This window comes from Siniperca chuatsi, linkage group LG5 (assembly GCF_020085105.1).
Source record: "Siniperca chuatsi isolate FFG_IHB_CAS linkage group LG5, ASM2008510v1, whole genome shotgun sequence".
Classification (NCBI taxonomy): domain Eukaryota; kingdom Metazoa; phylum Chordata; class Actinopteri; order Centrarchiformes; family Sinipercidae; genus Siniperca; species Siniperca chuatsi.
Window position 1 is genome coordinate 17,548,360 of NC_058046.1, and position 13,967 is coordinate 17,562,326.

A 13,967-nucleotide genomic window follows, 5' to 3' on the forward strand; every position below is an offset into this window, starting at 1 on the left:
GTTTCAGCACATGGCCTATATTTAACTTAGCAAGGGGGTTTTTTATCTTAAAGTCACACTGGCTCATTCAGCTGTTAGCCACTGGCACAAATAATGATGATTTTCCCAAATCTATAACAATCTTTTTATGATAGGGTCAAAATCTAACTTCTTCTTAGAGTTTGTTGTTACTGTGCTTAACCTAAGACCCAGTTAGAACTATCCTCTCTCACTGCTTCACCCCTCTCTGTCTCCACTCCCCTCTTTTCATTCCCCACTCAGTCTATTTCTGTCCCCCGCTGAGTCAGATGGACAGCTCCCAACTTAGAATGACACAAACAGGCAGACCAATTCTTCCGAAATCAGAGTGGCTGAAAACATCAAGAGGACTCTAAAATACGCAGAAAAACAACATTGGGGAACTGCAAAGGGAAGAGCTGGAGGATACTACCAAGATGGAGGAGTGTGAGAGCCTGGACTCGGAGATGACAGATCTACAGGAGTTTCAGTGTGAGGCTTCAGAGGCCATCAGCCAGGATGATGAAGACGAGGTGGAGGAACTGCAAAACAGGTGCTTTACACATTGGATCATACAAGCTGAATAACCTCAAATGTGGCTCACTTTTATCTTTGTGTAAAGTGGTATCTTTTCTGCTGGGAGATTTTACCATTAATTTTATTGAATGGAATCTGAGAAACCACTTGTTTCTGGGCTTCTTAGCTTGGATACATTTTGCTTTAAAGAGAGAAAAGAGAAGTTGTGTCTTATTGCTGTCTGGGGAGCGTGACTAGACAAGTGTATCCAAGTGACACAAAGCAGCACTCCATTACTTTCATTTAATACAATAAATGGTCATTTGTTCTTCAGCTCATACAAGAAATTGTCAGTGTGGCACTGCAGGCAGCTCTATTCTAATGTTTGATATTATTCGCTATCCCATATTTTACATTTATCATGTTTCATACTGGGTGCTCTAGCTATCCTTGCCATGTCATAAATAGTAGAAGACACTGATATGTTGAATGTATCTGGGAAGGCCAGGCATCTCTTTTCTAATATTACATCAATGACGCTTTGGGACGTCACCTTGCTGTAACCCTGCATTAGCTGAGCTGTATTCATAGCAGGAGGGACAGCTCAAAGTACATTTGATCATTATTTTTTCAGCTCATCACTCACATTGGCAGCCTGGCACCAGACACCTGGTCTAATGCTGGAGATCTACACTCCTCAAATAATCATCTTGAGAATAGATCAGTGTTATCGTGTTTTCAGCTTAGATTTGCTAAATTGCCTCAGGTGCAAAACGTGAATGTGGTGTCCATGCTGGCACATCTTGCTCAGATATGTTTTGATTTGATTCATTGGTTTGTTCTCTGCTTGCATTTCCATGACCTGTGCCAAAAGGATCTCTTCTTGCAGTTAGTGTTTAGTCATGCCCTTCCTCTTCTCGTGAGCGGCACAAACAGCCTGCTCTCTTTCCCCTAACTCTGCCCAATCCTCTCTCCTCCAGTCTGCGAGAGGTTGTGCAGGACCATTCTGTGAAGCCCAAACTCCAGTGCCTGATGGTGGATCCATCGTTCTCCATGGTAACTGTTCAGAGCGAGGATAGTGGTATTGTTTGGGAGACGGCCTCTAGCCGCTGCTCTACCCCCTGGGCCTCTGAGACCAGCTCCATCTCCGAAGCCTACAGTATGGAGGGCTCTGGAGCGGCAGGAAAGATCACCATTGTCTTTGATGAGGAGAAAATAGTCCGCAGGAGGACGAGGTCTGGAGGAAGGAGCAGCAGGCTGGGGGACAGGCTGAGCCGACCTGGTAGTTCAAGATCGGCTTCAGCTCTGGGAGTGGAGAGACCGGAGATGGCGGAGGTTTCTCTTCCTAATGTCAAACAGGAGAAAGCCGAAACAGAGCCGGACATGGAGGAAATCAAAAACAAAGATCAGCAGCTGTTTAGTTTGATTTCAGAGGGTTATGAGATTCTCAACATCAGAGTCCCCTCTAAACTTCCCACTGTGGATGAGGAGGAGAGTACAGAGCTGCAGGACAATTTGTCTTATTTGGACGAGACTCCGAAGATCAGGTCCCGAAACCACCATGACTGGACACAGCAAAAGAATCATGTCCTGCCAGAGGAGGGGGTAATACTGGATCACCAAGAGGTATTTACTGATTTATCTGATTGATTTGAGTGATTTTAATGATGGGGTACTTAATTTCTAACTCTAGTTTTGGGTTTATTCTGCCATTCACATGAAATTAATATTTTAATTTGTCTAGTAAAATGCTGTTTTAAACATTAAATCGGCCTCTATAGATTGAATTGCTGATTGTGATCTTTCCTCAGCCCTCAGAGCAAGACTCTCAGCTGTCAGCGGTCACAGAGCTCAGACACACGCCCAGTCAGAAAGAGAGCACCAGCGACATAGACTACTTCGAGAAGTTTACCCTGCTTGATGAGGTGGTTCCTGGGGAACAAGCTCCAGAGCTGCAGGAGGAGGCAGAACATCCTGTAGCAAAGCCCCAAGTAGAGGAGCAAAAGCCTGATAAGGAGAAAGCCACAGACAGCCCCTCTGCATCAGAAGACTCCTTTGTCTTTGTTACAGATGTGGAGCTAGTCGAGGAACACCTGGATGAGGTCTTCTATGGAGAAGGAGCTCCTGCTGAGGCACTGCAGCGGAGGGATGATAATGAGGCGGAGGGTGGAGCAGGGATGAGAATGAGACGAGAAAGCCAGAGATCTGGGAAGGAGAGTGGTTCAGTGTTGTTTGGGAGTGAAGAGACCATCCTCACGCCCATCTTTATCTCCCCTGGACCCCCTAAGATTATTGACCCCATCCTGCTGGAGGAGCCCACCGCCATGTCCTTCATGTACTCAGACCTTTATGAGGATGCTGTAGGCGAGAGAAGGAAGAGCGACGAGGAATACTCTGAGGCAGAGAGCGTGGCATCGGAAAAGTCTTATAAGAGACGTTTATCAGATTCAGAGGAAGCGCACGGGTACCTGGAGAAGTTTATTTTGAAGGATGAAACTCCCACAGTGGAGGTTCAACCAGAGTCAGCGGAGGATAAGATGGGGAGGAGGCTGTGGTCACAGAGTAAGTTTGAAATGACAGGATGTCTGACAAGAGTGGTCAAAGAAGAAGACGAGAACAAGACAAAGACAGAGGAATCACAGACACAGGAGGTCAGTATTGGAGATAGGAGTGAAGATTTAAAACAAGCAACATTTGAAGAGAAAAGAGAAATAATTACAGAAACAGAAATGGAGAGGGAGGAAATACAACTATCCATGGTGACTGAGGAACAGGCTGTCAGAGAAGCCTCAGAGGAATCTATTCAGGACTCTAAACTGAGAGAGGATCAGATGGAGGATCAAGAAGTGGAACATGAGGTAAAGAGAGACCAGACTGAGCATCCTGAGAGCAGCACTGAAAAAACATTTCCTGAAACTCAACAGCTGGACAGTAAAGTAGAGAAAACAGAGGAGAGTGAGGACCATCAGAGAGAAGTGCCAGCAAAAACAACTAGCATTGGTGAAACTGAGCAGCCATGTCAGACACAAGAAGTGGTAGAAAAAACAGCTCAGGTGGTTGCAAATGTGACAGCGGCGACAGCTGTGATAGCACCTGTAAGCAGTGAGGTGCCTCACATCATCACTAAATCTGAACTACTGACAGAAACCAGTGAGAGGAGTTTGTCTGAGGAGGCAGCTACTGAGACTAAGAAAGTGGCTGCTGATGAGAAAGTAGTAACTGAGGCCATGGCAGAGGCCTCAGCTGAAGTGAATGAACCTGAGACTGAAAGACAGGAAATGCTCACCTCTACTGAAATAGAGACGTCAGCTGAAACGTTGCTATGTGAGGAAAAAGAAGCAGCAGAAGTTGTTCCTGAAGATGTTGCACCTGTTGAGGTCATCACTGACTGTGATTCTGCAGTACACGCAGTAGTGGAGGTAATTGAAAAAGCAGTGGATGAAAAAGAGATCCAAACTCAAGTTCAGATTGATCTTCAGGAGGTAACAAGTGTTGAAACAACAGATGTTCAAACAGCAGCTCCTGAAGGAGATGAAGAACATGAAACTCTAACAGAGAATACTGCAGTTGAGAGCCAGTTGCCTGGATGTATTACTGAAGCTGATCAGGCGTCTGAGGTTAAAATTGAGGTTTCAAGTGAAGTAACCAAGCCTGTAATGCCAGAAGTAGTCGAGACAGATAAGGAACAGCATGAAATTCTTGAGTCCAAGCAGCATCAACAAGAGGAGTCAGTAACTGGCAGTGAGTCAGACAAAACAAAGCTGATATCTGAAGCCAAAGATAAAACACCCACAGAGGACACTGGGACTGTTGTTCAGGAGATGGTGAATGTATATGATGACTTAATCCTCCTTGTCCCTAAAGGACAAGCTGTAGAGATGGACATAGAGATCGGTCAGTGGTCAGAAAAGACTACAAGTGACACAGTAGCTCTCTCTGAACCTGACAGCACATGTGAACGTCTCATAGCACCTGACACCACCACAATATGCCCAGAGACTCTTGAGGCACCAAAAGAAGAAACAATGACAATGCCTCAACTGGAAGTAAAACCAAAAGTTGTTCTAAAGGAAGAAGCACTACCCAGAAATGAGTTAGACAATAGGTACTCTCCTCCTCCACCTGTGGCCAACACAGAGGAGCAGAAGGTGGAGTGGGACTTTGAGGAAGACAAGCGCGTCTTTTCCCCTCTGAGGAGCTTCACTCCCCTGGAGGATTTGTCCGGGCTACACAAACAGGATATACAGTCAGAAGCAGCGGATGTAGAACAAAAGGAAGAGATGCACAAGGTGGAGGATTCCCCAGAAACAAACATTGTTAAAGAGGATTCAAGTCCAGAGATTAATCTGCACAGAGAGGATGTAGGACAAAAGATGGAGCAAGATGAGGCAGTTGCAGAGGCTCCAGAGGTGACTGCTGAGGAGCTTGAATATGAGGTAATATCTAAACAGGACGCAAAAGAGATGCCGGAACCTGAAACACAAAGAGATGCAGAGGAACCAAAACCTGAGCCTGGTCAGGAGAGAGAAGAGAGAATGGAGATGGAGGTGGAGATGGAGAAGGAGGAGAAAGTATTTGATCTGTCCCCAGAGGAAGAGCTAATTGAGGCTGATTATGAAATCATTGATGCAGAGGAGGAGAGGCAAGCCCGGCTGGCTGCTGAGCTAGAGGGGATGGACTGGTTCTGTCTCACCTGTGGATGTCTGCTGTCGGAGGACGACTGTGTGTCTGGAGAGCATCACAGCCATGAGGTGACTGGTGTGGACAAGGCCTACAAGGAAATCAAGGTAATGTACTATGTGAATGTAAATATGTTTTCTATATATACATTAACATAAAGTTTACAACTGATGATATGTTTCAGAAGTTCGCTACAGAAAATTACTTATCACTTCTGTTTGTGGTCTCAGAGACCTCAGCTGTAAAAAGTAGTTAAATACAACAGATTTTCATCTGCTCTATATCTGTAATTTGTGTTGACAGACTGTTTGGATTTCTGTTATTGGAGTTTTATAACAGTTTGTTCAGAAGAGATGAACACAGGAGATAGACCTCTCTGTGGTCTAATTCACCCCAAACATAATTAATGTCACTATGTAGGATAACTGCACATTTCTGTGTGAATTACTTTTTGACAAACAAAAGGAATATACACTCAGTTTCCAATTTATTAGGTACATCTAGCTAAAACTAATGCAGTATAATACAACCGTCCTGTAATAAATCCTTCCTTCATGAAGGTTATAATGTTCAGTTTTTGTTAAACTGCTTTAGAAAGCTGTTGATTCAACTGTACGGTCATTTTAGAGGATGTAGCTTGTGGTGCTGTTGAATTGTATTGCCTTATACAGAGAGGTGCTTCTATTATTTTGTCCACCCCATTTGTATCAATAAGAGTAGGCTAAATAACAGAAACACCTCTATGTATAATGCAATACGAACTGTACAGCACCACAGATTACATCCTCCAAAATGATCATAAAAAATATATGACATGCAGTACATAAAGGGGATATTAGACATTAATTAATGTATCACATTATTTATTACTACTAGTTAATAACAAATAGACCCTTTATAACTATTAACTGTACTAATTGCATATTGTTTTGCAATAAGTGCTGCTGAGTAAGTTAATGTGCCACAATCACTATATGACATTAACAAATGATGTGCAAATTAATACTATACACATTTATAGTTTAGTTAACATGCACAGTATTAGTCCAATTATTAATTAATATTACACAATGGACATGTATTGTAGGGTGTAGCAAAATGTTAAAAATAGATTTAAAGGACTAGTTCAACATTTTGGGAAATACTCTTATTTTCTGTCTTTCTGGGAGCAAATAAGCATATTTCCCAAAATGTTGAATAATTCCTTTTCAGATCAGGTAACATGTTTTTTCTTATTGTTTTGCCTGGGGCCTCAGAGACTTCACAGTGTCTCACAGATGTTTGATCATTTTAGCAGGCTGTTGCGTCATTTCATGTCTGATGGCATGCTGTAATCAAATAGCAGCTCATCATCATACACTTTACCAGCATTATTACAACACACAGTTATGATCATCACACACTTTACTGGCATTAGTTTGGGTCATCATATAATAAACTGGTCCTAAATTAGTCAGCTATAACTTTTCCATTCATGCTGGCAGGTTGCATGCTCTAAGGCTGCTGGCAGGCTGCAGCCAAGCACATTAAATTGTTGTGATGTAATGCTCCGCTTTGATCGGTGGAAAGGTCCAGTGTGACATCATCAAGTGGAGACTGATATGTGATCTGTTCTCACTCGCTGTCCCTATGGGTCAGCACAGGGTCATTGAATCTGTGTTAATGTTAAAGCACCTTCTAGCAATATAAAAATATTGTGTAATATATGTCTTTTACCTACAGTTTTCCAAAAGCCATCTGTGTAGTTTTTAACCATAAGTTCATGGACAAACTTGCCTTATTAAAATAATTAGAGAAATCTCCTCACTCTGCTACAAGACACTTCATTCACCAGGAGAGACAATATTCAGTTGTTTTTCTGTAAGCTGTGAGGATAAACAACATGAGTGAAGTGAGATATTTCGCCATGCGTTTGATAAACAGTCAGAGTAAAGTATCTGGCATCTAAATCAAAGGAAAGCTGGAACAAACTGAGAATGATCAAATGTCATTTCCAGATGATATTTGAACCAGGTCTTGTGCATGTGTGATATTGTATTTATGTGAAACATTGACAGCTGGACTGTAAATAAGACAAAGATCAAAGCTATATTGCAAGTCTGACTTCAGCACCAAGAAGTGTAGTCTATTCAGATGCTCCAGAGCGGAAAATCGATCCTGACAAGTTTACCAAAACAACTTGGCAAAAGTGTATCCAGTCCAATTCTTTGAGCTAGAATGTGCAATGCACTCCTACATTTTTCAGACATGGATGTGTGCATGTATGCTCACACATTCTTCACATGCACACAAACACACACACACCTGTTTTCTGACTCTTAGTGGTGAGGCGGTCAGCCTCAGAAGGAGCAGGGAGCGATAAGTGGCCACAGCTTGACCTAGTTAAATGTGAGCTACCAGTGTTTGTGTGGTGACAGGGGATTGCCACAGTTCTTCCTCCTGGAATATCCTCCCTGAAGATTCCCCTTAAAGCTGCACAAGGCAACATTTACATTACCTAAAGATTAACCTGTTTTATTAGTCTAAATATTAACAACAGAAAGGACCATCCATCTCCCGTTAACTGGGACCCCACAGATCCATCTGATTGCCTCAATAAAATTCATGTTTCAGATATTGCCACTGGTGGGAAATTTTTGATACCAAGCAAGTGATGAATTGAGTCTTTAGAGAAGGTGAAGAACTCAATTCAGAGAAAGAGAGTTCAAAAGTTAGATTCATTGTCGTGACTAAATGCGCTGTAGAAATGTCTGTTATTTCTACCAATAAAAAAGAAGAAGAAGAAGAAAGTGAAGGGATGTAATGTTACAAGTCCTTAGAATACAAATTCAGCAGTGGTTGCAACAGGGCAGAAAACACTGCGGCATTGTTTTCTATCGATTATGTCATATCCACAAAGCATTAATCATCTTTTGCTTAAAAGATAGGTTCAAATTGTTTGAATTCTTTCTTAGAACAATACTCATATGCCCATTGGCACATTTCAGGAGTTATTCTGCACTGTAATTATTCCTCCTCGCTATACAGGCCATGAAGAAATTCCTTTCGAATGTGATTTTAATGTAAGCGATGGGTCACAAAATCCACAGTCCTCATTTTGTGTAAAATGCATTCTAAAGTTCAACTGAAACTAATATGAGGCTTCAGCAGTCTGAGTTAGCCCCTTTGTTTTATGATCCTTCTGCCACAGCTCAGCAAAGAAACACTCTCTGGGGAAACAAAAAGGGGGAATTTTGTACTAAAAAGACTGTAAATGTTTGCATCTCTTCCATTGGACACGTGTTTGGAAGGGATCTCTTCATGGCCAGCGTGGACAATAGGAATAATTACAATTAATAGCTCTTTCAATAAACATATGGGCAGTGTGAGTATTCTTTTGAAATAGACTTGAAACAATGTGAACCTACCTTTCAATTCCAGTCGTATCTTGCTGTCAGTGGCTCTGGGATATAAATGTGACATTTTACCTATAGGTGTGTTTTTTTTTATCAGGAGAAGCTGAGTGAGTGGATCTCAGAGCTTCAGGGGAGGTCAGAGAACATTGAGGACTTGGTCTCTGAGCTTGAATTAGCCTACAACTCTGTAGAGGTAAAACAAGCTGACTTTGTGTGATTCACATTTAATACAAATGGGACTATACCTCTTTTTAATTTTTGCCATTAGTACACATCAGTACATACATAACACTGTCTTTAAATGAAATGATACACACCATAATATTTCATTTCATTTGTAAATATTTGTGAATATAATATCTCTGTTTTCCGTCCGTGTCCTCTCGACCAGGACCAGTGTGTGGAGAGCGAGGCAGCGATGCAGGTGCAGAATGAGGAGATGATGGCTCTGGTGATGGAGCAGTACAACAACATGTCTGTCAGCATGGAAGAGGAGAAGAAGACCAAGCTGGAGCAGCTATATGACCAGATTGTCTCCTTCCAGGAGAGCATCGACTCCACCAAGGCCACACTGGAGACCACGGCCAGAGAGGCTGAGACTGAAGCACGGGTGAGTGCTGAGGCGTATTGATAAGTGGTATCATGTTCGGCCAATGATTTGGGTTTATATCAAATTTCTGATAAATCCTTCTTCATTCTGTTCTCCCACTAGTCACCCGAAGACATTCATGCAAGGTAATGTGCTTTCAGTGAATGCAGTGTGAGCTAGTGTGGTTTTCTAACTGATTATACTACTGCTAAATACTAAAATGTTACTAGATAGTGACAACCAATACAGTTTGCTGCTTGACCTGCAGAGCTACAACCTATGTAGTATGCCAATATGCTGAATATTTAACTGTAGGGGTAGATTCAAGCTCAGTATACAGAAAAGAAGGTTTGACACTGACTTGTGGTTGTGACCAAAGGCTAAATGCTGTGGTTGTGTGGTCAGGCTCAAAGCAGCTCTGGACTCAGCCATGTCACTGGAGCTGGGTCCCAAGGGACTGCTGGTGTTCGAGGACTATGCCAAGGGCAACACTTCCAGCTCTCACCCTGCACAGCGCAAGGGAATCCCAGGTAGGTCCGATATAAACATATCTTTGCAGACATACCTGACAGCTACAAGAAGTCTTTTGTCATGTGCCTATATGTAGCAGTTATCAATCTTGTATGTCTCCTGGTCTGTGCTCAGTGCCTCAGAGGCCTAAGCTGCAGCCTCAGGAGCCAGGCTCAGCCACCAGCACCAGTGTCACTGTTTACTGGAAAGTCAACCCTGGAGATATCATAGACTGCTTCCAGGTCTACTGCATGGAGGATCCACAAGGAGGTAAATTCTTTCAGGGTGGTGTTTAAAATGGTAGCCAAAGAGCCCCCATTTTATTTTTTTGAAAATGCAACTAATTCTTACTTTTGTTAATTTAAAATAGGTCCTTTTTCAGAAATCCACATTTTATATTAATGGGTATAGATTTTGTTGATATGAAATCTAAATCCTGTCTTTGAGATTATAGAAGAGATTATGTATCCCAAATTTTCTGGTACAACTGTGACTTTCTGAGTTACTAAATACCTACATACAAACATAGTGCATTTGTTGTGGCTGCTTTTGTCCACAGCTGTGTCAGAGGAGTACCGTGTGACAGTGAAGGAGAGTTATTGTGTCCTGGAGGAGCTGGAGCCCGACAAGACCTACAAGGTGTGGGTGATGGCTGTCAACTATACAGGCTGCTCTCTGCCCAGCGAGAGGCTCGCCTTCAGAACTGGTCAGTCCACACACTGGAGTTAAAATTACAACAACACAACAACTTTGTCTAATAAAACTGGAAAGCATCAATTTATTTTCTCCTGGCATTGTGAAGGGAGTTTAGATTGGTTTGATTGTGAGTGTTCTATAGTAATTTCTGTTATATTACAGTATCTACATTTTTGGGGGGTCCAGAAAGACTGCCCTTCAAAGCGGACTTCACACTAGTATTGATATCTTGTTCTCTTTCTGGCAGCTCCATCAGTGCCAATGATTGATACAGAGCGCTGTACTGTCATGTGGGATTCAGCCACGCTGCGGTGGAGCTCAACAAAACAGACTTCAGAACAGAGTTACACCTTGGAGTACTGCCACCAGTATGAACTGGAGGGAGAGGGGCTCAGGTGGGTGTTTGTTTTCACCAGATAGGTACCTGAATAGATGTGTGGGAATGACAGAAATGTCATTTAACTGTGTTTGTAATGTCTGACACAGATTAGGAAAGCCAGTCAGTTTGGTTCAAAACAAACAAATAATAAACTGTACATGCCGCTGACATAAAAATGTAAAGACATAATTACACTTCTTGCCTAAACTAGCTTGACAAAAATCTAGGGTAAAATATTTTATACACTGACACATTTTGAGGTACCTGAAGTTTATTCCCTTAATTTATATATATATATATATATATATATATATATGTGTGTGTGTGTGTGTGTGTGTGTGTGTGTGTGTGTGTGTGATATACTCCTAGGTCCATCTCAGGTATCAAAAGCTGTGAACAGAGGGTTCTCCTGCAGCCCAATGTGAATTATCTGTTTTACATCAAAGCTGTGAATGAGGCTGGAGCCAGCGAACAAAGCGAGGCTGCACTCATTTCCACCAAAGGTAACAAAATTAAACTCTCTTTGTACTTCTGTTTGCATGTAACAAAGTAGTAGTTTCCTTTACATGTTTTTGTTTCTTATGTTCTTTTCTCTTACCTTTTACTGTTTTCAGGGACAAGGTTCCACCTGCTGAAAGCCTCAGCTCACCCAGCTCTGGAGCTGTCAGTGGACCACACCACCCTGCACTACTCTCAGGAAACACATGAAAACACACCATCTACAGATAAACAGTGAGTTTTCATCAGTTCATTTGGACCCTCTTTTGTTAACTTTTAAGGAATATGTGTAAGCCAGAGTTTGTGTGTTTTTTAGGTGTCCATCCATCTTGGGTGAGTTGTTGCCAGCACAAGGACATTACTACTGGGAGACCATTGTGTCAGGAAGCACAGCTTACAGGCTTGGAGTGGCATACAGCACAGCCAATAGAAACAGCCCACTGGGGGAAAATAGCCTGTCATGGTGTTTGCAGTGTATCCCTACACCATCAGGGTATGCATAAAGTATTTTCCCTTATTTACTGTACTTCCCATCACTGTTTTGGTCTAAACCCTCCTTTCTTTGCTCGTTTCTCTGACTGTCCAGCTGCAGGTATCAGTTGCTCCACAATGACGTTCAGTCCAGTGTGTTTGTGATTGAGATACCTGAGCGAGTGGGTACTCTCCTGGATTACCAGCTTGGTCGTCTATCGTTCTACAATGCCCAAAGTGGTCAGTTGTTAGGCACTTTCTGCCAGCATTTCACCCAGCCATGCCACCCTGCTCTGGCCATGGAGATGCCGGGCAGCCTGGAGGTCAGCATGGTGCTGGAGGTGCCGGAGTTTAGCAAAGACAGCAAGCTCTATCTGCCTCACACACACTGAGGAGTTTACTGTTCATGTTGGACATATATTGATTTGAATGATCTTAAAATGACCATTATTGCGAGAAAACTGCAGATATGACAGGACATAAAGGACATAAAATATACTGATATCCACAGGGAATACAGAGGACATACTGGCTCCCATTCTTCTAAAGAGGCCTCATTGATGGGTTTGTGTTTTTTTAGTGAGATCAAACCTAATCAATGTACTGCTTCATTGCAAGTTTTTTTCTGATTGAACAGGGGTTCAATTTAACATTTAATCTTTTGGTAACGGAAATTAAATTGTAAATATAAAAAACATGGGAAAGTGAAAATGATTGACGGTGTGAAATACAACTGGATTGAAATTTAGTGCCTTGAACTTTTGTCACAGGTGAGTGTCTTGTATTTTGTTTTGTGAAAGTGAAATGTTGTGGATCATTTTGTAAATTTGACCATAACATACACTGATGTGATAGTTTTGTAAATGTTCTATGATTTACTCATTTTCAGTTTTCTCCTCTTTAAGCCCTCACTGCTAGCTACTGTGAGTAAAGGGTCTGACTGCATATTGAAGTCAAACACACACTGTATCATTACTGAGATAAACAATAGTTAAGGCCTTTTGTCGACACAAAGTTCTTAGTTTATAGCTCCAAGAAACATATTGTAGAACTTGAACTGTGTTTCATATTGTGAATTTGTGTAAATAACCTTTGTAAACAGATGTGATCACTCCCATATTTTGTTATGTGCGACTCATAGCAAGTGGAGATTGATTGTTTTCCTTTCCCTGTCTTGTAAACTGATTTTCACGTCTGAGCTTAATGAACATGTTTATTTTTCTATTTGCACAAGTGGACGGTTTGTTTTGACTCAGCTCATTAGCTTTCTTTCTAACATACATTTACCAACAGAGGGCCTCAGTATTCCATTAGCTGTAATATTGTTTCAAAATCATCCAAAAATGTATTTATTCTCTGTCCTCTATAATATGGACAATCAAACAACAAATTTTTTTCAGGAAATCAGCTGAACTGAGATATACATTATACTCTCTACAACTCTAAAGCAGTGATGCAGTCAGGATCCTGAACTATAACTATTCAGTAAGTCATGATAAACCAAACAACCACTGAGACAAACAGTAATCAAATATATTTTTGTTAATTGGTCTATTCGAACTATATAATACATGTCAATTAAACTATTGACATGTATTTTTCATTTCCCCTACACTTACTGCAATGTAATTTAATGTACATGATTATAAACATAAAGATGTGTAAACTTTGATACACAAATTAATTGTGGGCAAAAATGCGAGTTGAATGGTTACCCTCTATTACAATTGATAGGGACTTCAGGCCGAAATCAATAAAATGCATTTCTGCTACCAATCCTAAAAACTTCTAGCATACACTCAGACTTCCAGATTACTTTTTATGACTTACAGCTACTGTAGATTTAGGAGCCAACAACTCACTGACAAAGCTACATGGTTCTCCAGAGAACATGTAATTTCACATTTACTACGTTACTATTTTTCCAGGCACTTATACCTTTTCCCATCACACCTTTCCTCATTTCTGAGAAAACGGAGAGAGGAAGAGAGTGAAAGGAAGAGGAGGAGTGTGGGGCAAACACATGCAGACCATCAGGGAACAGCTGCTGGCTTCCATGTGCTGGGTTGGATTGCTCAGCTGGAACCTGAAGGAAAGTTCTTTGAAAAGTGTCAGCCTCATTTTACTAGGACTGACTCTTCTCTGCCTTTCTGCAGTGGATAACACTGGGTCTGGAAGTTGGAACAATTTTTATTGTAGCTGAACTCAGGAAGGTTCTGTTTCTGTTACAGTGGAA

General features: G+C 41.6%; 1 protein-coding gene across 3 annotated transcripts; it reads left to right on the forward strand.

Moving 5' to 3' along the window:
* The first annotated feature begins 379 nt into the window (after positions 1 to 379).
* On the forward strand, positions 380 to 12,961 carry cmya5 (cardiomyopathy associated 5). Of its 3 annotated transcripts, XM_044196741.1 has the most exons (14): positions 380 to 550; positions 1,494 to 2,139; positions 2,325 to 5,300; positions 8,686 to 8,781; positions 8,980 to 9,198; positions 9,301 to 9,323; positions 9,583 to 9,707; positions 9,823 to 9,957; positions 10,247 to 10,393; positions 10,631 to 10,778; positions 11,132 to 11,265; positions 11,377 to 11,494; positions 11,577 to 11,753; positions 11,847 to 12,961. In XM_044196741.1, exons 1-14 carry the CDS (start codon positions 435 to 437, stop codon positions 12,121 to 12,123), a joined length of 5,337 nt encoding a protein of 1,778 aa, XP_044052676.1. In that variant the 5' UTR covers positions 380 to 434; the 3' UTR covers positions 12,124 to 12,961. The 3 variants fall into 3 exon arrangements, with proteins under 3 accessions (XP_044052676.1, XP_044052677.1, XP_044052678.1); XM_044196742.1 differs by lacking the exon at positions 8,686 to 8,781; XM_044196743.1 differs by lacking the exons at positions 10,631 to 10,778; positions 11,132 to 11,265; positions 11,377 to 11,494; positions 11,577 to 11,753; positions 11,847 to 12,961 and having other exon boundaries at positions 9,557 to 9,707; positions 10,247 to 10,388.
* The last annotated feature ends 1,006 nt before the right edge of the window (positions 12,962 to 13,967 follow it).